General features: G+C 38.7%; 1 protein-coding gene across 2 annotated transcripts in view; it reads left to right on the top strand.

Moving 5' to 3' along the window:
• KIF27 (kinesin family member 27) overlaps nt 1–25,137 on the top strand; it is a 93,551-nt gene that overhangs the window by 14,703 nt on the left and 53,711 nt on the right. For both annotated transcript variants that reach the window (XM_043565363.1, XM_043565362.1), the window contains exons 3-6: nt 1,559–1,759; nt 5,159–6,117; nt 12,841–12,984; nt 23,414–23,620. In XM_043565363.1, the coding sequence (XP_043421298.1) occupies nt 1,559–1,759; nt 5,159–6,117; nt 12,841–12,984; nt 23,414–23,620 (1,511 nt within the window). The remainder of the gene's footprint in view (nt 1–1,558; nt 1,760–5,158; nt 6,118–12,840; nt 12,985–23,413; nt 23,621–25,137) is intronic.

Below are 25,137 nucleotides of genomic sequence, written 5' to 3'. Positions count from 1 at the left end.
TTTTATCTTGATGAGGTCCCAATAGTTCATTGTTGCTACTTGTTATTTTTATTTTACTTTATTTTTTTAATGTTTACTTTTGAGAGAGAGAGAGAGCAGGGGAGGGGCAGAGAGAGAGAGAGAGAGAGAGAGAGAGAGAGAGAGACAGAATCTGAAGCAGGCTCCGGGCTCTGAGCTTTCAGTGCAGAGCCCAATGTGGGATTAAAACCTACAAACTGTGAAATCATGACCTGAGCCGAAATCGGATGCTTAACCGACTGAGCCACCCAGGCACCCCTGCTGTCTGATTTTTAAATAATGCTGTTTTTTTCCTCTTATAAATAATTTATTGAGCATTTGTAGTGCCTAGGGCACCATGCTAGGCCCTGAGGCAGAATAATCTTTTTTTTTTCAATAGGATGCCTATTTAAACTAATAGTCATTTTCCTGCTTCTCAGAACCTTGGATTTACTGACTTGTACCAGAAACTAGAACATTCTCTAGAAACTTTTGTGTGTTCTTTAAATAACATACAATAGCTAAATGATAGCTGTTGATGTATAAAACTTTACAAGTTCTCTCTCCGAAGCTGTGTCCGGAATATAAGTGTAATGTTGAAAATATGGCATTTAGGTTACCAAAATACCTATTGAAGCTTTGTGATAAATATTTGAAATTCAGTGTTTTGGTAAGTTTTGAATTATTGTGTTTTGTTATCTTTTGAAGTGGGAAATGAATGAGCTGTTTCTAATCGACTTTATATTCTGGGTAATCTGCAATGTGTATATTGCACTGTAGTTCATAGGTAATGCTATTGGCTAGTTCCTGGAAACTCTCAAAAAAGAATCTTCACTCTCTCTTGTATTAGAAAAAGGTACAGCTTCCTTTATTTGCCACACGATGGCAGTCTTGCATCTTAAATTAGGTGAAAGGTAGTCCAAGTTAATAGAGGTTCACATTTTCAGGATGTTTGTTGCCAAAAATCTAAACATTGGTAATTTTCAACCTGGAAGCTAGTTATTTTTGAGGTTCATTTGCAAGCCAACCCTTTGCGCTTGAAACATATTTTCTATGGAACAATGCTACAAATGCTGGGTAGGTTTCTAAATTAACCTAACTTATTTAACCTAAGTCCCAATTTGTTCTTTGACTTGTTTCACACTTTACCTTGCAATTTTTAAAACTATTTAAAAAATTGTTGGGGCGCCTGGGTGGCTCAGTCGGTTAAGCGGCCGACTTCGGCTCAGGTCATGATCTGGCGGTCCATGAGTTTGAGCCCCGCGTCGGGTTCTGTGCTGACAGCTCAGAGCCTGGAGCCTGTTTCAGATTCTGTGTCTCCCTCTCTCTGACCCTCCCCTGTTCATGCTCTGTCTCTCCCTCTCTCAAAAATAAATAAAACGTTAAAAAAAATTTTTTTTTAATTGTGGAAACTTTTACACATCAATATTATAGTTTACAGTTTTAAAAAATTTGTAATATAGAGAAATGTAAGAAAATAGATGTATACATTATAAATTTGGGGTTTTGGCTTTTCTTATATTTTAATTTTCAGATGTCCTTTCTTTCTCTAAATTTTTAGCTTCAGTTGTGGAGGGTCAAAAGGGTATCATTCCTCGAGCTATCCAAGAAATATTTCAAAACATCTCTGAAAATTCTAGCACTGACTTTAATATCAAAGTGTCTTATATAGAAGTATATAAGGAAGACCTAAGAGATCTTCTAGAATTGGAAACATCTATGAAGGATCTTCACATCCGAGAAGATGAAAAAGGAAACACAGGTAAATAGCATTGACTGCCTTCATTACCAAAAAGATGTGATTTAATTCAGTTTCTGGATATATTGCAAAGAATCTTTAAAACAGACATAGAAGCAAAAGGAATTTGTTTTTTCTTTAAAATTGAATACCTTTACGGGGCGCCTGGGTGGTGCAGTCGGTTAAGTGTCCGACTTCAGCCAGGCCACAATCTCGCGGTCCGTGAGTTCGAGCCCCGCGTCAGGCTCTGGGCTGATGGCTCAGAGCCTGGAGCCTGTTTCCGATTCTGTGTCTCCCTCTCTCTCTGCCCCTCCCCCGTTCATGCTCTCTCTCTGTCCCAAAAATAAATAAACGTTGAAAAAAAAAATAAAATTGAATACCCTTTTGATTCCCAATATCCATTAAATCACCCAGGTGAAAAGTAGTTCAGACTGGTTGGTCAGATGAAGTTAGTAAGTTGTAATTCAAGATACTTATATTCTATAATTGTTCCCGCTCTGGGCTGAAGATCAGTGAGACTTTGAAATAGGCTAAATTAGTATTTGTACTTTTTTTTTCTCCCAGAGTTTCTCCCAGATTGGAGATGGCTTCTCCCTTTGGTGTTTGTCCAAGTCGATCTAGAATTCTCCTTTTGTCCTCTTTGATTTTGTCCTGTACTTTGTTGTATTTTTCAAGATCTGACTTTCTATGCTAGCAACTTGTTAATCTCATTAAATATCAATTTGTTTGGAAATGGGAGAAGGTTCGAATGGGTCAGAATGCAAGTATTTTAAAGAATAGCACCTCCTGCTTTTCTGATTTAAAGGGTTATATGTTCAACATAGAACATTTTGAAAACATAGAAAAGTTTAAGAAAGAAAGTTATTAAACATCAGCTTTAATCCCAGAACCCAGAAAAAGTAACTTCTGTTTTTGGTGTGCTTCCTTCCAGATTTCTTTTCCCATGCATGTATAATTTTTTTTAATATACTTGCAACCCTACATATAGCATCACATCTTATTTTTTCATGTAATATTTATATGGTGAGCATTTTCACACAACATTAAATATTTCTCAAAGTTATGAGTCTTCATGGTCATGTGGTAATTTGTCTTCTAAATGTATTATACTTTAATATTCCATTGTTGGACATTTAAGCAGTTTCCAGAGTTTCATTATTATTAACAACAATGACTTAGATGTGTTTCTAAGAAAGGATACTTAGGTAGAACCTTCTTGGAGAAAAAGGATCCTGCTTGAGGAGTGTCCCCTTGAGGGAATCTCCTCGCAGTAGGTCGTTCAAACTGCCTGCAGGGGGCAGTGAAGTTTGTTGCCTTTTTAGCCCTGGCTTGGCAGCCCTGGAATTCCTCAATGTTTGAAAAAATTGGTTTTTGTTTTGTTTTTAATTTTTTTTTACATTTATTTATTTTTTGAGAGAGAGAGACAGAGTACAAGCGGGGGAGGGGCAGAGAGAGGGGGAGACACAGAATCCGAAGCAGGCTCCTGGCTCTGAGCTGTCAGCACAGAGCCCGACGCAGGGCTCGAACCCACGAACTGCAAGATCATGACCTGAGCTGAAGCCGGTCGCCTAACCGACTGAGCCACCCAGGCACCCCTGTTTTGTTTTTCAGAAAGAAAGCATACATGGTAGTCTGTGGTCTTATTAGATAATTCAGTGTAGCTTATCTTTTCTGGACAGAATCCAGGCCAGTGTTTTGAGCTTCTGTATCATATAAAAGGTAATTCTTGAATGTTTTTATTTTTTGTTAAAGATACAAAAATAATACATATTTATTGTAAAATAGCCCATATGCTGTCACCCCTGATAAACTTAATAGCTGTTATCAGTCCTGCAAAAGTTTTGGAAAGATGTGACAAATGCTCTTAAGACAAATTGCCGTATGTTTTATACGGTATTCCACTCACAACCAAAATGTATTTCTTTGACATCCTTATTTAGTTCCTTCGTGTAAAGCACTGGTTGGCATCCAACCTGGATGCTGCACAATTAGCATCACCGTGGAAGCTTTTTAAAAAATACTGATTTCCAGGGGTGCCTGGGTGGCTCAGTTGGTTAAGTGACCAACTTCAGCTCGGGTCATGATCTCGCAGTTTGTGAGTTTGAGCCCTGCGTCGGGCTCTGTGCTGACAGCTCAGAGCCTGGAGCCTACTTCAGATTCTGTGTTTCCCCCTCTCTCTACCCCTCCCCTGCTCACGCTCTCTCTCTCTCTCTCAATAATAAATAAACATTTAAAAAGTTAAAAAAAACCCTGATTTCTGGGCCCTGCTTTTCAGAAATCCTGTTGAATTTGTCTGATCGGGCCTGGGCATCAGTACTTTCTCTTTTATAAAGCTTCCAGATGATTTGCAGCTAGGTTTGAGGACCATGGATAGTGCTAAGCTGTAGCCTAACATTAAAAAACTTTATGAAAGTTATCCTTTGATTTACAGTTACATTGTCATACTTTATAATTGATGATATGTTAGCATTCCCTGTTTGTAGTATAAGTACTTTAGAACTTTCAGTGAACTAGGTTGTTAAGAAAGTGTCATGATGGAAATAATGAAAGCAAAATGATTATTTTTCAAGAAAACAGTGACATAACCGGATCTGAATAAAGAGGAACCATGGCTCTGTAATTCAAGCACAGAATCAGGAGCTTTATGACTCTGATTCAAAGCCCAAATCCACCTTCTTCTTTTTGAAATATGTTTGGATATAAACAAATAATGTGGGTGGTAAGCTTTGGTTTATTTTTGGCTCTTATTCTGCTGTTGTTGAAATAGAAACTTTTTTGCTTTTTGTGAATTGCCAACATGTTTGTTTATCTTATACTCTGATATTACGTAGGTTAAGCCTGTTTTTAAAATGAATAACCAATTTATTTATACTGAAATCTTCATGTATCGTTGGTTATGACCACACAGTACCAAAACCCTTAAACCTAAGGATGGTTTGAAGACTCAAAAGAAACTGATTTCTTTTAATTAATCTACTACTAGTTAATTCTTTTGAGTTAATATTTAATTAATCTATTTAAATAAGTCTGTTAGACTCTATAAATCAAAATACTGGATTAAAGGGTTTTTCTTTTCTCAGTCATCTTAAAGAATTGAGTATGATATGTGACTCCAAAGAAACAAGATTGTTTAATACACACACACACACACACACACACACACACACACACACATATATATGTATAAAATATCTTTTAGAATTTAAACATCAAAATGAGTGCTGTCTATTAAAATAGTTCCTTTGGGAGATTATCCAAAATTACTTAATGATGTTGCTGTCACTATTGTTTGAAATGCTCTTGATTTTTTAAGACACTTTCTTAGCCTGGGAAGTTTAGCAAATAATAACTGTTGTGGTTAAGTTTAATTCTACTGGGTTTTGATTAAAATTTGGTTTAAAAACTTGCTGTTGCTATTTTAAGTGATTGTTGGGGCCAAGGAATGTCACGTGGAGAATGCAGATGAGGTGATGAGTCTCCTGGAGATGGGGAATGCAGCCAGGCATACAGGTACCACCCAAATGAACGAGCACTCCAGTAGATCACATGCAATTTTTACAATCAGCATTTGTCAAGTAGAGAAAAATACAGAGACAGCTGAAGATGGATCGTGGTATTCCCATCGGCATATTGTCTCAAAGTTCCACTTTGTGGATTTGGCGGGCTCGGAAAGAGTAACTAAAACCGGGAATACTGGCGAACGGTTCAAAGAATCCATTCAGATCAACAGTGGGCTGTTGGCTTTAGGAAATGTAATCAGTGCTCTTGGGGACCCACGCAGGAAGAGCTCCCATATTCCATATAGGGACGCTAAAATCACCCGGCTTCTGAAAGATTCCTTGGGAGGCAGTGCCAAGACTGTCATGATCACTTGCGTCAGCCCATCCTCCTCAGATTTTGACGAGTCCTTAAATTCCCTCAAATATGCCAACAGAGCACGCAATATTAGAAACAAACCCACCTTAAACTTCAGCCCCGAATCTGACCGTATGGACGAAATGGAATTTGAAATCAAGTTGCTTCGAGAAGCTCTGCAAAGCCAGCAGGATAGCATCAGCCAAACCAGCCAGATCCATCAAGAGGGGACTCCTGATAAAAACAGGATCCGGTCTCTTGAGGAACAAGTAGCTCAGCTACAAGGAGAGTGTCAGAGTTACCAAACCTGTGTAGAGGAAGCCTTTACCTTCCTGGTAGACTTAAAGGGTGCTGTCAGACTGAACCAAAAGCAGCAACACAAACTGCAGGAGTGGTTTAACATGACCCAGGATGTCAGGAAGGCAGTGTTCACCTCGTTCAGAGGGAGCCACAGCGTCGGCAACCTGGAAGAAGGACCACAGCATGTGACAGTTCTCCAGCTGAAGCGAGAGCTTAGGAAATGCCAGGTATGTAGACACCACTTCCGTTAGTGACTTGTTTAAGGACTCCGTTTATTTGGGCAAGGGTCATTTTGGGATTCCAGAAGTTTTTAAAAAGGATTATATGCAAATTCTCATTTGCCTTTTGCTCAGTCTCTTTTTCCCTTTTCCTACTGCTTTGTCCTCATTTTCCTTTCTCTTTTAATATTTTTTTAATTTTTTTAAGTTTATTCATTTCGAGAGACAGAGAGAGCAAGTGGGGGAGGGGTAGAGAGAGAGGGAGAGAGAGAATCCCAAGGAGGCTCCACAATGTCAGCACAGAGCCTGACACAGGATTCAAAGTCCGGAAACTCAAGACCATGACCTGAGCCGAAACCAAGAGTCAGATGCTTAACTGACTGAGCCACCCAGTTGCCCCTCTCTTTCAGTATTTTAACTTGTTACATTTATGAAGTAGAATCTTGGGGACCTGGTCATTAATTTAGAGGGTGAAGAGAAACATAATTTCAGAAACAAAATGAAGTACTTTATTGAGGTTTTATTCCTCTTTGGGTCAGTGGTTCTTGAAGAAAAAAAAAAAAAAACTTCACCCCTTGAGTGTGGAATGTTGAGTTTTTTTAAAAAGTTTATTTATTTATTTATTTTGAGAGAGTACAGCGGGGGAGGGACAGAGAGAGAGGGAGAGAGAGAATCGCAAGCAGGCTCTGTGTTGTCAGTGCAGAGCCTGATGTGGGTTCGAACCCATGAACTGTGAGATCGTAACCTGAGCTAAAATCAAGAGTCAGAGGCTTAAGTGACTACTGAGCCACCCAGGCACCCCGGAATGTTGATTTTTTTTTAAACAAACAAAATCATTGTATGTGACAATATTTAAGGGATGTAGGTGTGTACATGTGTACATATTACATATATATACATTGAGTTCTGAAATACATTTGTCACTTTCCATTCAAAAACCTGAAGATTTCGTGTCCCTAGGGAAATCACGGAAAACAAGATGTACCTATTCTGCTTACATGGAGTTTGCATTCTGTTGGGCAAATAGGTATTCTGCCAGATTTTGAAAATAGGAAAACAGCTTTCTTTCTTTTTTTTTAATGTTTGTTTATTTTTGAGAGAGACAGAGACAGAATGCAAGTGGGTTAGGGGCAGAGAGAGAGGGAGACACAGAATCCAAAGCAGGCTCCAGGCTCTGAGCTGTCAGCATAGAGCCCGACGCAGGGCTTGAACTCACAAACCACGAGATCATGACCTGAGCCAAAGTCAGATACTTAACTGACTGAGCCACCCAGGTGCCCTGAAAACAGCTTTCTAGTTAGAAATCTTTCCTCTGTACCTCTTTATATGTATTAGAAAGAAACCTCTATTGCAGCAGTTCTTGGACTTTTTATTCACAAGGTTGTTGTTGTTGTTTTTTTTTAATATTATTTATTTTTGAGAGAGAGAGAGCACAAACAGGGGAGGGGCAGAGAGAGAGGCAGAGGATCCGGAGTGGGCCTGATAGCACTACACTGATAGCAGAGAGCCCAATAGGGAGCTCGAACCCACAAACCGTGAGATGAGTTGAAGTCAGACACTTAACTGACTGAGCCACCCAGTTGCCCATACAAGGTTTGTTTTTTTTTTTTATGTTTTTAAAATTGAGGTCCCCTAAAGAGCTTTTGTTTATGTGGGTTGTATCTATTGATATTTATCATATTAGAATTAAAACACAAAAATTTAAGCTATTAATTCACTCAAAATAATAACCCAATGACAAGTAAAAACATTTTTTTCATGAAAAATAACTATTTTCCAAATAAAAAAAAACTTAATAAAAGTGGAATTGTTGTACATTTTTGCAAATCTCTTTTAATGTCTGGCTTAATAGAGGATGTGTGGATTTTCATATCTGCTTCGGCATACAGTTTGTTGCAATATGTTGTTTTAGTTGAAGTACATGAAGAACATCCAGCCTCATTTAGATTTGTAATTGGAAAGAGGAACATTTTAATTTATTGTCAGATAATTATGGATATTTTTCTTTGTTATTGCACCAAAACTCAACAAGTAGCGGCATCCTAAAGTTTACTTGCAATGTGGGATTTGAAACTACTTTTGTTACATTAAGATCTGTACATTAAAATTTTTATTTTTATCTTGCTTTTTTTTTTTTTAAGAGAGAAAGAGCACGTGCTTGCACACGCAAGCAGGAGAGGGGTGGCAGGAGAGGGAGAGAGACTCTCCAGCAGGCTCCACGCCCAGCACAGAGCCTGTCACAGGGCTCCATCTCACAACTGTGAGATCGTGATCTGAGTGGAAATCAAGAGTCAGTTGTTTGACCGACTGAGCCACCCAGGCTCCCCTTTATCTTGTACTTTGAATGGATCTTTCATCCATGTGATTTTCAATCATCACCCATCGATCATTTGGAAAATATTTGTTTACTAAGTTATGTGCATCTTCCAATCAAGGGGCAGAAAGAGAGGGAGAGAGAGAATCAAGACTTGGACGCTCAACTCACTGAGCCACCCAGGCACCCTATCTCACAATGTCTGATACTTAAATATAAGCATTTAAAGTCATAACTTTAAAATAATGGAGTTTTTAATTTTTGTTTTGAAGTAATCTGCCCCCAATATGAGGCTTGAACTCATGACCTGGAGAGCAAAAGTTGCATGCTGTATTGACTGAGCCATCCAGGTTCCCCAAAAATCATGGATTTTTTTTTTTAAAGCAGTAACTCTGCTCTACCTTCTTCATAATAGAGCAGGCCTGACCCTTCCTGTTTGGCATAATAAAGTGGCAGAACAGGAAATACGGTTGATGGGAAGCTTGAACTTTGGAGCACTATAGGAGTTGACAATAAGGAGTACTTCATCCTTCTAAGGTGGCTGAAATGGAAGCCCATAAAACCCCCTGATTGAGGATGGCGGGGTAGTAAGTTTTTCTCTCCATCTGTTGGAAATTCTGAATTAACTTCCTCTAGATTATGTACTCTAGATTAAGATTTCCCAAGGATATTAACAGTCTTTTTGTTGTTGTTGTTGTTAACGTTTATTCACTTTTTGAGAGAGAGAGACAGAGCGTGAGCAGGGCAGGGGGCAGAGAGAGAGGGAGACACAGAATCGGAAGCAGGTTCCAGGCTCTGAGCTGTCAGCACAGAGCCCAACGTGGGGCTTGAACTCACAAACTGTGAGATCATGACCTGAGCTGAAGTCAGATGCTTAACTGACTGAGCCACCCAGGAGCCCCAGGATATTAACAGTCTTAATGAAAAAGGGCACCATTATCAGATGGCTTTAGGGAATGCTAGATTACAAAAATCCCAAGACTTCTCAGAACTTTCAAAGTGCTAGTGTAATTAATCTCAGTGTGAAAGATACAATATTCAGTATTTCCCAATTAAAAAAATAGATTTTTTTTTTTTTTGGTCTGAAGTCTTGCAGGAGTAGTAATCTTGGATACCACTAAATAGCAAATAGAGAAATGATTGCTGTCATTCCTCATCCCATATGTCTCCTTAAAAAGTTGTTTTCTAGGGGTGCCTGGGTGGCTCCGTTGGTTAAGCATCTGGCTTTGGCTCAGGTCATGATCTGGCAGTTTGTGAGTTTGAGCCACGCATCGGGCTCTGTGCAGACAGCTCAGAGCCTGGAGCCTGCTTCAGATTCTGTGTCTCCTATCTCTCTGCCCCTCTCCTGCTTGCTCTCTCTCTCTCTCTCTCTCTCAAAAATAAATAAACAAAAAAAAGTAAAAAGTTTTCTAGACTTTCTGTTTGAGACAGAATAACATAGTGGTTAAGAACATTGGTACCAAACTCCTAAGATTTGAATTCCAACTCCTTTGCTTACTTGCTCTGTGACTTTGGGAAAATACTTAACCTCTCTGTGCTAATTAAACAATAATAACAAGCACCTTGTAGGGTTCCTGTGAAGATTATTAAAACACTAGTTCCCATAAAACGATGAGAAGGCTGCCTGGCCTGGAGTAAGGCTCAATAAAGGCAGCTCATTATTATCTCTCATTTATTTTTCACCTACCTAGCTCATTATTATCTCTCACCTATTTTTCACCTGCTGAGGTTATGTATCAGTGGCAGCTAAGTGATTGGACTTAGTAGCTGTACGTGGGGCCACATGCCAGGGGTTACTGTGAAGTCAGCTTGATAAACTACTTAGCAAGACAGCAGGTCTGTGCAGGGAGAGGCATGGACATTCTCTTTGCTCAGCCCTGCTTCCTTGAGCCTGTTACACAAGCAGGTAAGTACTTAAAAATAAAATTCCTAGCCAACAGGAGATCGTGGGCCATATCGCAGGTAGAATTACCACCAGATTTTTGCTAAGGAAGTGTCACTTTGAACTTCACCATCTTCTCCTTGTTAGATGCTGTCAGGTAGTGTTTCTGTTTTTTTGTTTTTAATTTTTTTTTAATGTTTACTTTTGGGAGAGAGAGAGAGAGAGTGTGTGTGTGCAAGTGGGGGAGGGGCAGAGAGAGAGGGAGACAGGATCTGAAGCAGGCTTTGTGCCGGCAGCAAACAGCCTGATGTGGGACTTGAACTCATGAACCATGAGATCATGACCTGAGCCAAAGTTGGACACTTAACCCACTGAGCCAGCCAGGTGCTCCTGTGTCAGGTAGTGTTGTAATCCTTGGTTTTTGCCATTGGTCAGTTATTGGAATACTCCATATCCTAATAAACACCTCTTGAAGGACTTTGTTGCCTTTTTATTCCAAATTTTGAATACGAGAGCAGTATGTGAACATGAATTTACTCAACAGTTAAGCACTTGAAATAAATAATAAATAATAAATAATATAGCTGTAGTCTGTAAAGCATATGTAAAAATAGTTGAATATGCAGTACTACGTGACAAATTACATTTTAAGCTCAAATGTACAGTTTACCATGGGAGAGGATATTAACCAACGAGAATTATAGTTTAATCTCATTTTATGAAAGAAGTCACATAGGTCATATGTAAACATATGAAAATAAGGACCATCAGGGTCATGTGTCCTCTCCTCATTTGGTCACTTGAGGATCCCAAGCAGAGAAAAGAAGGGACTTGCCCTAAGTGGTGCTACGAGGCTGTGGCAAATCAAGGCTGGCCTTGGTCTGTGGGTTCTCTGTACAGGGATCCATCTACCCCTCTATGCCATTGCCTGAGTAGTCACGTACATACTCTGTTTTTGTGAATTAAATCTTACTTGTAAAGGGAACACTATTTTTGTAAATCAGCTCTTGTTCTTGTGTTTTCCTATAGCTTAGGAGAAAGAGCATGGGGTTTGATCCAGAAAGACCCTGGGATTGAAGGTCAGGAGTGTGGTTTATCTACTGGGTCATCTTGGGAAAAGGTTTTAATCTCTTGGTTTCTTCATGAAAAAAGAATCGTGTCTATTCAGTGAGATTTTTTTAAAATGTATTTTTAATGTTTGTTTATTTACTTATTTATTTATTTATAAATGTTTATTTATTTTTGAGACAGAGAGAGACAGAGCATGAACGGGGGAGGAGCAGAGAGAGAGAGAGGGAGACACAGAATCCGAAGCAGGCTCCAGGCTCTGGGCTGTCAGCACAGAGCCCGACGTGGGGCTTGAACTCATGAACTGTGAGATCATGACCTGACCCAAAGTCGGACACTGAACCGACTGAGTCACCTAGGCGCCCCACAGTGAGATATTTTTAAAATGTCAAGTCACTATCTAGCATAAAATACACTTTAAAAAAATTATTTATTTATTTTGAGAGAGAGAGAGGGAGAGAAACCCAGGCAAAACTCTGCACTCTCAGTTTAGAGGCCAACGCAGGGCTCAATCCCATGAACTGTGAGACCGTGACCTGAACTGAAATCAAGTCGGACACTTAACCAACTGAGCCACCCAGGCGCCCCTAGCATAAAATTCACTCAACAAATACTAAATTTCTTTCAGTTTATTTAATTTAAAAATTGTTTTAAAAGTATTACTTGCATATCTCAAGTTTATTTGAAAACAGGCATAATTCATTGGAAATTAAGAAAACTATTTGTTTAACCATATTTTTAGATATCTTCAAAATATCTCTTCATAGTGAAAGTGCATAAAATTACCAAATATTTGGGGCGACTGAGTGACTCAGTTAGTTAAGTGTCTGACTTTGGCTCAGGTCATGATGTCATGGCTTGTGGGTTCGAGCCCCGCATCAGGCACCGTGCTGACAGCTCAGAGCCTGGAGCCTGCTTTGGATCTTGTGTGTGTCTCTCTCTGCCCCTTCCCTGCTTGTGCTCTCTCTCTCTCAAAAATAAACATTAAAAAAAATTTTTTTTTGAATTACCAAATATTCTTTATTTAAAAGATCCAAATGTGTTCTTAACTCTATAGGTCAGTTTGGAAAACGTGACCTCTTTGATTTTTAAAAACCCACATTTAAAAGTCTCATGGCAAAAAAAAAAAAAAATCTCATGGCAATTCTAGCAAACTTGTAAAAATAACTCCTCCTGAGTGTAGTCTAGAAATCAAGTGACTGTTTTTGTTTTAAAATTCAGGAAATAAAAACCAGGAAAGTCTTTGTATCTTTATGGTAATTAATTCTTAGTTATAACAATGACAGGTCCTCGAACTGTTTGTGCCTTTCTTCTACAGAAAGCAAAAAAAATTGAAAATGAATAGGATGAGAAAAATTTCGAGAGACATTGTCAAACCATCATGAAATCCCAGTTTTTGTGGTATTTTCTGGGCTGTCTGGAGTACTTTCTGTGGTGAATCTCTTGTGCTTTCTTTCCCTCCTCCCAGTGTGCACTGGCTGCTGATGAAGTTGTATTTAATCAGAAGGAATTGCAGGTGAAGGAACTGAAGAATCAAGTGCAAATGATGGTCCAGGAAAACAAAGGACACATGGTATCTTTGAAAGAAGCACAAAACGTCAATAGATTGCAGGTAGAGTTTCTTGACCTATCTAGTGCTGTAGATTTAGTTGAATAGTACTTGGCTAAAAGAATAGCATTTTAAGTTTATTTATTTGAGAGAGAGAGAGAGACAGTGAAAGAGAGCAGGGGAGGGCCAGAGAGAGAGGGAGAGAGAGAATCCCAAGCAGGCTCCACACTTTTAGTGCAGAGCCTGATGTGGGGCTTGATGTCACGAACCATGGGCCAAAATCAAGAGTCAGAAGCTTAATTGACTGAGCCACCAGCCGCCCCAGAATAGCATTTTATTGTATTGTATTGTATTGTATTGTATTGTATTGTATTGTATTGTATTTTGCTTTATTATTTTATTTTATTAATTTTATTTTTTAAAGGAGATATTTCATCCCAGTTATTAAAAAAAATTTTTTTTTAACGTTTATTTATTTTTGAGACAGAGAGAGATGGAGCATGAACGGGGGAGGGTCAGAGAGAGAGGGAGACACAGAATCCGAAACAGGCTCCAGGCTCTGAGTGGTCAGCACAGAGCCTGATGCGGGACTCGAACTCACGGACCGTGAGATCTTGACCTGAGCCGAAGTTGGACGCTCAACCGACTGAGCCACCCAGGCGCCCCTCATCCCAGTTATTTAAAAAAAAATTTTTTTAATGTTTATTTATCTTTGAGAGAGAGAGAGAGAGAGAGAGAGAGAGATCATGAGTGGGGGTGGGGCAGAGAGCGAGGGAGACACAGAATCCAAAGCAGGTTCCAGGCTCTGAGCTGTCAGCACAGAGCCCTATGTGGGGCTTGACCCCACGGACTGCAAGATCATGACCTGAGCTGATGTCAGACGCTTAGCTGACTGTGCCACCCAGGCCCCCCGAGGAGAAAACATTTTATTTTTTATTTTTTATTTTTTCAACGTTTATTTATTTTTGGGACAGAGAGAGACAGAGCCTGAACGGGGGAGGGGCAGAGAGAGAGGGAGACACAGAATCGGAAACAGGCTCCAGGCTCCGAGCCATCAGCCCAGAGCCTGACGCGGGGCTCGAACTCCCGGACCGCGAGATCGTGACCTGGCTGAAGTCGGACGCTTAACCGACTGCGCCACCCAGGCGCCCCTGAAAACATTTTTATTGTTAGCCTGACTTTCACAAATATGAAGGTGATACACAACTTAATTTGCATATCATATTACAGTTACCTTTTCTCCATGTTTTTCCATTCTGCTGTTTGCCAAGGTAATAGGCAACATGATGTTGTTAAGAGTTGGAAAGTAAACACATACTTTAAAATTTATTAGATAATCCTTTTATACTCTTATCAGTGATTTGCTCTTTAACCTTGGTTAAACTTTCTACTTTTCTATCTTAGCTTCCCTAATGTCCCTAAATATTATACTTCTCGGCTGTGAACACCCCCACCCCCATCCGTGGTGGGGCACTTCCCACAGCCCCAAACAGTTAATTTCATTTAAAGCCTTTAGGTTCCTATCAGGGAGGAATAACCTGATCCAGCACAAGTTAGATTTTGATTTTGACATTTCATTTTTGTTTCCTTTTTTAACTCTTCTCATTCTATAATAGTTTAAAAACATAAAACATAAACAAAACACAATGTACCATGCAGTGTTGTATCACAAAGAGAGCAGCAGCTGGGTAACCAGCTGGTAAATAGTAAACTGTCAAAAAATAGTCAGCTTTCTGCCCCTTAGAAGTCCTTAGTTGGTCCTGATCAGAGAGAGCCGCTTTCCTCACTTGATAGTATTGCTTTCCTTGGTTTGCTTTGTGGTTTTACTCTATATCCTTGAACACTACAGTTTACTTGTTGGAATTTTAAGAAATTTAATCATTCAGTACATATATTCTTTAGTATCTAGTTGCCTTTATTGAAAGTTTTTTTTTTTGTTGTTCTGATTCACCTATCATGTGTGTAACTGTAGCCTGTTTAGGTTTATAGACATACAGGATTTCATTGTATGAATATATGGAAATTTATGTTTCTCTTCTACTCTTTTTTTTTTTTTAATTTTTTTTCAACGTTTTTATTTATTTTTGGGACAGAGAGAGACAGAGCATGAACGCGGGAGGGGCAGTGAGAGAGGGAGACACAGAATCGGAAACAGGCTCCAGGCTCTGAGCCATCAGCCCAGAGCCCGACGCGGGGCTCGAACTCCCGGACCGCGAGATCGTGACCTGGTTGAAGTCGGACGCTTAACCGACTGCGCCACCCAGGCGCCCCTCTCTTCTACTCTTAATGAGTGTTTTTTGGCGATGGACATTGTTATTTATTTTATTTTCTTTGGTTTTTTTTTTAAGATTTTATTTTATTTATTTTTTTTTATTTTTTTTTTCAATATTTATTTTTGGGACAGAGAGAGACAGAGCATGAACGGGGGAGGGGCAGAGAGAGAGGGAGACACAGAATCGGAAACAGGCTCCAGGCTCTGAGCCATCAGCCCAGAGCCTGACGCAGGGCTCAAACTCACGGACCGCGAGATCGTGACCTGGCTGCAGTCGGACGCTTAACCGACTGTGCCACCCAGGCACCCCAAGATTTTATTTTTTAAGTAATCTCTGCACCCAAAGTGGGGCTTGAACTCATTGATCAAGAGCCGTGTGCTCTACTACTGAATCAGCTAGGTACTCTCTTTTTTTTTTTCTTAATTCTGGTATAATTAACAATGTTGTATTAGTTTGAGGTGTCTAATACAGTGATTCAACAATTCTGTACATTACTCAGTCCTTACTGGGATGGACATTTTCTCATAGGTGTCTGTTGGTGCACACGCACATACATTTGTTTTGGATTTGTTCCTGGAAGTTGGAGTGGTAGGTCATAGGGAAGGCGAATTTTCAACTTTAACAAATAATATCACACTCTTTTCCCAATTTACACTCACACCGGTACTGTATGAGTATGCCTCTTGTTCCACATGCTTATCAATGTTTGTTGTTAATTTTTGTATTTCTCTGAAAGTTTCGGGTTTTTTTAAATTTTGTTTTTTAAATTTATATCCAAATTAGTTAGCATACAGTGCAACAATGATTTCAGGAATAGACTCCTTAGTGCCCCTTCCCCATTTAGCCCATCCCCTCTCCCACACCCCCTCCAGTAACCCTCTGTTTGTTCTCCATATTTATGAGTCTCTTCTGTTTTGTTCCCCTCCCTGTTTTTATATTATTTTTGTTTCCCTTCCCTTATGTTCATGTTTTGTCTCTTAAAGTCCTCATATGAATGAAGTCATATGATATTTGTCTTTCTCTGACTGACTACTTTCACTTACCATAATACCCTCCAGTTCCATCCACGTAGTTGCAAATGGCAAGATTTCATTCTTTTTGATTGCCGAGTAATACTCCATTGTATATATATACCACACCTTCTTTATCCATTCATCCATCGATGGACATTTGGGCTCTTTCCATACTTTGGCTATTTTGATAGTGCTGCTATGAACATGGGGGTGCATGTGTCCCTTCGAAACAGCCCACCTGTATCCCTGTGGATAAATGCCTAGTAGTGCAATTGCTGGGTCGTAGGGTAGTTCTATTTTTAGTTTTTTGAGGAACCTCCATACTGTTTTCCAGAGTGGCTGCACCAGCTTGCATTCCCACCAACAATGCGAAAGAGATCCTCTTTCTCTGCATCCTTGCCAACATCTGTCTTTGCTTGAGTTGTTAATGTTAGCCATTCTGATAGGTGTGAGGTGGTATCTCATTGTAGTTTTGATTTGTATTTCCTTGATGATGAGTGATGTTGAGTATTTTTTCATGTGTCTGTTGGCCATCTGGATGTCTTCCTTGGAGAAATGTCTATTCATATCTTTTGCCCATTTCTTCACTGGATTATTTGTTTTTTGGGTGTTGAGTTTGATAAGTTCTTTATAGATTTTGGATAGTAACGCTTTATCTGATATGTCGTTTGCAAATATCTTCTCCCATTCTGTCAGTTACCTTTTAGTTTTGCTGATAAAAGTTTCATTTTTTTTTTAAGTTTTAAATTCTAATCCCAGTGTAATTTACATACAGTGTTATATGGTGTACAATATAGTGATTCAACAATTGTATACATTACTCAGTGCTCACTATGGTAAGTGTATTCTTAATTCCCTTCACCTATTTCACCCATCTCCCCACCCACCACCCCTCTAGTAACCATCAGTTTGTCCTTTATAGCAAAGAGTGTTTCTTGGTTTGTCTTTCTCTTTTTAAAATTTCCTTTGCTTGTTTATTTCTTAAATTTCACATATGAGTGAAGTAATATAATATTTGTATTTCTCTGACTTATGTCATTTGGCATTTATAGTCTCTGGATCCATTTTTGTCCTTGCAAAAGACAGGATTTCATTCTTTTTTATGGCTGAATAATATTCATATATATATATATATGATGTGTATATATATGCTATATGTGTAAATGCCACATCTTCTTTATCCATTCATCTATTGGTGGATACTTAGGCTGCTTCCATTTCTTGGCTATTGTAAATAATGCTGCTATCACTATCATCAATAGCCAAATTATACAAATACACACACACACACACACACACACACGCACAGACACCATGGAATATTACTCAGCAGTCAGAATGAAATTTTGCCATTTGCAACAATGTGGATGGAACTAGAATGTATTATGCAAAGCAAAATAGTCAGAGAAAGGCAAATATCATATGATTTCACTCATACGTGGAATTTAAGAAACAAAACAAACAGGGGAAGGGAAGGAAAAATAAGATAAAACCAGAAAGGGAGTCAAACCGTAAGAGACTCTTAAATACAGAGAGCAAACTGAAGGTTGCTGATGGGGTGTTGGGTTGGGGGAATGGGCTAAATGGTTGATGGGCATTAAGGAGGGCACTTGTTGGCATAAGCACTGGGTGTTATATGTAAGTGATGAATCACTAAGTTCTACACCTGAAGAAACTAACTTGCATTTGAACAAAACAAACAAATAAATAACACATTAAAAAAATAATACTGCTGTAAACATAAGGGTGTATGTATCCCTTTGAATTAATGTTTTTGTATTTTGGAGATAAATACTCAGTAGTGTGATTACTGGATCCTAGGGTAGTTTTATTTTTAATGTTTTGAGGAACCTCCATACTGTTTTCCACAGTGGCTGCACCAGTTTACATTCCCACCATTAGTGTAAGAAGGTTCCTTTTTCTCCACATCTCCCTAACACCTGCTGTTTCTTGTGTTGTTGATTTTAGCCATTCTGACAGGTGTGAGGTGGTATCTCATTGTAGTTTTGATTTACATTTCCCTGATGATGAGAGATGTTGAGCAAATTTTCCTGTGTCTGTTGGCCATCTGGATGTCTTCTTTGAAGAAATGTCTGTTTGTGACTTCTGCACATTTTTAAATTGGATTATTTGTTTTTTGGGTTGTTGAGTTGTATCAGTTCTTTACATATTTTGGATACTAATCCTTTATTGAGTATATCATTTGCAAATATCTTCTCCCATCCAGTAGGTTTACCTTTTAGTTTCATCGATTATGTCCTTCACTGTACAGAACCTTTTTATTTTGACGTAGTCCCAATAGTTTATTTTTGCTTTTGTTTCCTTGCCCCAGGAGACATACCTAGTAAGAAGTTGCTAATGGCCAGTGTCAGAGAGATTACTGCTTATGCTCTCTTCAAAGATTTTTATGGCTTCCAGTCTCACATTTAAGCTTTCAGTCCATTTTTAATTTATTTTTGTGTATGAAAGAAAGAGGCCCAGGTTCATTCTTTTGCACGTAGCTCTCCAGTGTTCCTAACGCTATTTGTCAAAGAGACTGTCTTTTTCATGCATACTCTATCTTCCTTTGTTGAAGATTAATTGACCATATAATTGTGGCTTTTTTTCTGGGGTTTCTGTTCTGTTCTGTGGATCTATGTGTCCATTTTTGTGCCAGTACCATACTGTTTTAATTGCTACAGCTTTGTGATATAACTTGGGAATTGAGATGCCTCCAGTTTTATTTTTCTTTTTGAAGATTGCTCGGGCTATTCAAGGTCTTTTGTGGTCCCATAGAAATTGTAAGATTGTTTGTTCTAGTTCTTTGAAAAATCCTGTTGCTATCTTGATAGGGATTGCCTTCTATATGTAGATTGCTTTGAGTAGTATAGACATTTTCACAGTATTCTTCCAATCCATAAGCATGGAGTGTCTTTCCATTTCTTTGTGTGTCTTCAATTACTTTCATCAATATTTTATAGTTTTCACCTATACAAGTCTTCCACCTCTTTGGTTAAGTTTCTTCCTAAATATTTTATTATTTTTGGTGCAGTCGTAAATGGAGTTATTTAATTTTCTTTCTGCTGCTTCATAATTAGTGTAGAGGAATGAGACAGATTTCTGAACTTTGATTTTGTATCTTGTGACTACTGAATTCATTGATCAGTTCTAGCAGCTTTTTGGTGGAGTCTTTAGGATTTTCTATATATAGTGTCATGTCCTCTGCAAATAGAGTTTTACTTCTTCCTTACCAATTTGGATACCTTTTATTTCTTTTTGTTGTCTGATTGCTGTGGCTAGGACTTCCAGTACATAAAAGTGGTAAGAGTGAGGGGCACCTGTGTGGCTCAGTCAGTTAAGCATCCAACTCTTGGTTTCATCTCAGGTCACGATCTCACAGTTTATGAGATCAAGCCCCGCATCTGGCTCTGTGCTGATGGGAGCCTGCTTGAGATTCTCTCTGTACCCCCTCTCTCTACTTCTCTCTTTCTCAAAATAAATAAATATATATATATATATTTTTTTTTTTTTTAATTTTTTTTTCAACGTTTATTTATTTTTGGGACAGAGAGAGACAGAGCATGAACGGGGGAGGGGCAGAGAGAGAGGGAGACACAGAATCGGAAGCAGGCTCCAGGCTCCGAGCCATCAGCCCAGAGCCCGATGCGGGGCTCGAACTCACGGACCGCGAGATCGTGACCTGGCTGAAGTCGGACGCTTAACCGACGGCGCCACCCAGGCGCCCCTTTTATTTTATTTTTTTTTTATTTTATTTTATTTTTTTTTTATTTTTTATTTTTTTAATAAATATATATTTTTTAAAGTGGTGGGTGCCTGGGTGGCTCAGTTGATTGAGTGTCCAACTCTTGATTTCAGCTCAGGTTATGATCTCACAGTTTGTTAGTTCAAGCCTCACATCGGGCTCCATGCTGACAGTGCAGAGCCTGCTTGGGATTCTCTTTCTCCCTCTCTGTCTGCCCCTCTCTCCCTTGCTGTCTTCCTCTCATTCTCTCTCAAAATAAATAAATAAACTTAAAAAAATAGTGGTAAGAGTGGATATTCTTGTTTTGTTCCTAACCTTTGAGGAAAAGCTCTCAGTTTTTCCCATTGATGTTCTCTGTGGATTTTTCATATAAGTTCTTGATTATGTTTTGGTATATTCCCTCTAAACCTACTTTGTTGAAGGTTTCTCTCATGAATGGATATTGTACTTTGTCAAATGCTTTTTCTGCATCTGTTCAAATGACCATTTGGTTTTTATCCTTTCTCTTATTGATGTGATATATCACATTGACTGTGAATATTGAATCACCCTTGCATCCCAGGAATAAATCACACTTGATTGTGCTGAAGGATTTTTTAAATGTATTGTTGGATTTGGTTTGCTCGTATTTTGTTGAGGATTTTTGCATCTATATTCATGAAGGATATTGGACTGTAGTTTTCTCTTTTTGTGGTGTCTTTATCTGATTTAGGATCCGGGTAATGCTGGGCCTCATAGAGTGAATTTGGAAGTTTTCCTTCCTCTTGTATTTTTTGGAATAGTTTGAGAAGAATTATTCTTTAAATGTTTGGTAGAATTCACCTGTGAAGCTGTCTGGTCCTGGACTTTTTGTTTCTTGGGAGTTTTTTGTTTTCAACGTTTTTATTTATTTCTGGGACAGAGAGAGACAGAGCATGAACGGGGGAGGGGCAGAGAGAGAGGGAGACACAGAATCGGAAACAGGTTCCAGGCTCCGAGCCATCAGCCCAGAGCCCGACGCGGGGCTCGAACTCACGGACTGTGAGATCGTGACCTGGCTGAAGTCGGACGCTTAACTGACTGTGCCACCCAGGCGCCCCTCTTGGGAGTTTTTTGATTACTGATTCACTTTCATTGCTGGTAATCTTCCTAAATTCTTTAGAAGGATTCTTAGTTCATTGATTTTTAGCTTTTCTTCTTTTATAATATGTGCATTTAAGTTATAGATTTCCTCCTAAGTTTACCTGCTCAAAATATTTCCTTATATTTACTATGACTTTTATCTGACTCATGGGTAATAAGTTACTTTATATCCAACACATGGAAGATTTCTTTTTATGAGTTTTTGGCTTAATTGCATTGTGGTCCATATGATTTCAGTCCTTTGAATGTATTGAAACTTGCAGGGGCGCCTGGGTGGCTCAGTCGGTTGAATGTCTGACTTCAGCTCAGGTCACGATCTCACACTCTGTGAGTTCGAGCCCTGCGTTGGGCTCTGGGCTGATGGCTCGGAGCCTGGAGCCTGCTTCCCGTTCTGTGTCTCCCTCTCTCTTTGCCCTGCCCCCGTTCATGCTCTGTCTCTCTCTGTCTCAAAAATAAATAAACGTTAAAAAAAAAAAAAGAAACTTGCATCATGGCTTAGCATAAGGCCAATTTTTGTAGGTATTACAGATGTACTGGAAAGGAATATGTATTCTGTAATTATTGGGTGGTGGTAATCTTGTTAATCATATCTATATTTTTATTCATTTTTGGGTCTTTTTGTCATATCAGTAATTTAGAGTGATGTTACAATCTTTTGCTACAATTTTGGATTTGTCTTCTTTTCCATGAAGTACTAACAACTTTTTTTATTGTTTATTTATTTATCTTAGCACAAGCAAGGGAGGGTAGAGAGAGAGAGAGAGGGAGACAGAGAATCTGAAGCAGGCTCTGAGCTTTCAGCACAGAGCTGGCCGGGTGGGCTTGAACTCACAAACTGTGAGATCAGACGCTTAACCAACTGAGCCATCCCGGCTCCCCAGTACTAACAATTTTTGCATTATACATATTGAAGCTGTGTTATTAAGTACATAGAAATGATGACTGTTACATCATTCTGGTGAATTGACTTTTTTAATATTTTTTACCTCTTCCAGTGGCTTTTGCCTTAAAGTCTACTTAGGTATTGACATAGCTCTACCAGCTTTCTTTTGATTAACATTACCTGGTGTCTCTTTTCCACCTTATTTTTAATCTTCGTGGGTCTATTTTAGTTGTGTTTCTTGGAAGCAGCAAGTTAGATAATTTTACAATCCCCTGACATATTGTAATCTTTTAATTGGATTACTTAGTTCATTTCTGAATTTAACATAATTCCTTTCATATTGTGGGTTCTAATCCCACCATTGTGGTTTTTACTTATCCTAACTGCTCTGTGTTCCTTTTTCTTTCCTTATCTTCTTTTGGATTAATTTGTTTTTTAAATTTTTCTATTTTTACTTCATTAGCTTAGGTGTTGTACTTTTACTCTTTTAGTTATTGGTGGTTACCCTAGAGAGTGTACCATGCACTCTTGATTTAATAAAGTCTAATATTATTGGTATTTTCACCCTTTCCCAGACAGTGTAAAGACTCCATATCACACCTCCTGCCTCAACTTCTATGCCATTGGCATATATTTTAATTATCTGAATATATGAATTTTTAATAAGGTTTCTTTCTTATAGCTTAGCATGAGCACTGTAAAACTTCAGGGTTTTTTTCCCTATTTAACAGTGTAGTACGTGTGAAGTATTAAGATGAATGACAGTTTCTTGTTTACATAATTTTGTGCTGATAAAACAGAGATTGATGTTAGAGCTTTCTGGATTGGGTATAGTTGACAAAGTTTCTCTAGAGGATACATAGAAAGCTAACACAGACACACACACACACACAGACACACACACACACACACACTCACACTCCTGACACAATTTGTTCAGCCTTTGCTTTCCAGTTCTTTTTCTTCCCAGGACTACCAGCTACCTATCTTTTATCTCTTTGTGCTTTAGGCTTTCTTTTGCCCTGAGTAAAGGCTTTCACTTCACTGCACCTATTACCAGTTAGTCTCCTTTGCAGCCACCTCTGCCATTTGTAGTTCTTTCTCCCCTTTTCAACTTTCTTCTTTCCTGTTACTGCTTGGATTTCACTCAGGAAGGCCAAACATTTATAGAGATGAGCTAATCAGAATGCTTCAGGTTGGCATACCAACCAATCAAAATGTATGGGGCATTTACTTTGAGTATTTAATTCTTCAGTCTCTCTTTGTCACTGCTTACTATTCTAAAGTTTTTATCACTCAGAACCGTCTGGTGAACACCAGAAGGCTAGTCTGTGGAGCAGTGAGGTTTTATGGTTCTCTTAAGGTAGTCATGAGTTCGGGCAATGTACAATTTATTTTTAATCATTACACACTTACTGGGGTTCTCTATTTTTAAAATGTTCATCTATCTTTTACAAAGAATGAAAAAATAATAGAACAACAACTTCTTGTGGATCAACTGAGTGAAGAACTAGCAAGACTTAATCCATCAATGACATCTTCAGCTACGGAAACTTGTGGAGATGGGCCAGACACCAGGACACCTGGAAAGAGGCCATGTACCGTACCGTTTGATACTCATTTGGGGCATTATATTTATATCCCAGCCAGATCAGATTCCAGGAAGGTAATGTCTAAACATTGATTTCTTTCTGGTTTTGGTTTTGATACGTAAAAAATATGTATAATATCACAGGATATTTGTACAGTCTCAGCACCTTTTCTTTTTCTGTTTGGTTTCATAGACTTTTATGTATATTCTTGCTTTCAGTCATGCTTATTTTTAACAAAAAAATGAATGAATAGGAGAATATATAGTTATTTGGAAGGAATAGTTGAAGGTGATGTCTATATTCACCAAGGAGAAAAAGCTATCCTTTGCCATCATATTTTCATATTTTCATGTTTTAGTCTGATATCTTCATTAATTTTTTTCTGTCTTTAACCACACCAAGTTGAGATGAGATTGGAGGGTGCTTAGTTTGATTTATTTGGTCTGTTTTATTATTTTCAAAATGATATTTGTCTATTATCCGGTCTTGCCAAGCTGACATAATCAAGACTGTGTGGAGATCAGTATGAAGTTTCATTTTAATTTTTATTTATAAATATGTGTGTGGGTGGTAAATCTATGTACACAGATTTCTCATGAAAAATCAAGGAATCTCTACTGGAATGGAAATCTCTAGTGGAGAAGACTGAGTAGCAGATTCATGAATTTTGGTGTCTATTTATTAATTTTATGACTGGAAAGGATCCGAAGGCCATGTGATGGTTACCATTAAAGGGGTAAGAAATATGGGAAGCGTCATAGGCTTTGTAGCCAGGTAGGCTTGGCTGTGAACACAAGCTCTTTGTATAGACCTGTACGTGTGCCTAAACCCATGTGGGCCCCCAGTTCCTTGTCTGTCAGACTGGGGGAAACGTGGGTGTGTGTGGAGGATTTACATAAGATAGTGATGCTAAAACTGCCTGGTACACTGTGTCTTCAACACACGCCTATGGGGTGCGTTACTGTGTCCCAGGCTTTGTGCCTCAGAGTAAGACAGGTGCTATCCTTACCTGTGTGGTTTTTAGCTCTGAGTGGTTGAGTTTTAAAATTTAAATCACTGTTCTTATTAATTTCAGTTTTCCTTTGTAGAGTTATTGACATTTTCTTTTTAAAAATTTTTTGTTAACATTTATTCAGTTTTGAGAGACAGCACGAGCAGGGGAGGGGCAGAGAGAGAGAGAGGAGACAGAATCTGAAGCAGGCTCCAGGCTCTGAGCCGTCAGCACAGAGCCTGACGCGGGGCTTGAAGTTATGAACTGTGAGATCATGACCTGAGTTGAAGTCAGCCGCTTAACCGACTGAGCCACCAGGTGCCCCTGAGTTATTGATATTTTCTTTATGGGTGAATACACAGTAAATTTTCATAGAACATATGGGATGAAAGGTAAATTTTTGCAGGATTCAAATTTGATAACTATGATTTCAACTTAATAATTATATATCGTCTTCTGTATTTAAGCGATTTATTTATTAACTCTTGGCTAGTAATGTGAATAAATTTTCTGTTTATTCTTTTATTTTTTATTTAAAAAAATTTTTTTAATGTTTATTTACTTTTGAGAGACAGAGACAGAGCATGAGTGGGGAAGGGC

The sequence above is a fragment of the Prionailurus bengalensis genome, chromosome D4, assembly GCF_016509475.1.
Source record: "Prionailurus bengalensis isolate Pbe53 chromosome D4, Fcat_Pben_1.1_paternal_pri, whole genome shotgun sequence".
Taxonomy (NCBI): domain Eukaryota; kingdom Metazoa; phylum Chordata; class Mammalia; order Carnivora; family Felidae; genus Prionailurus; species Prionailurus bengalensis.
This window is presented reverse-complemented; position numbering and strand designations above follow the sequence as displayed.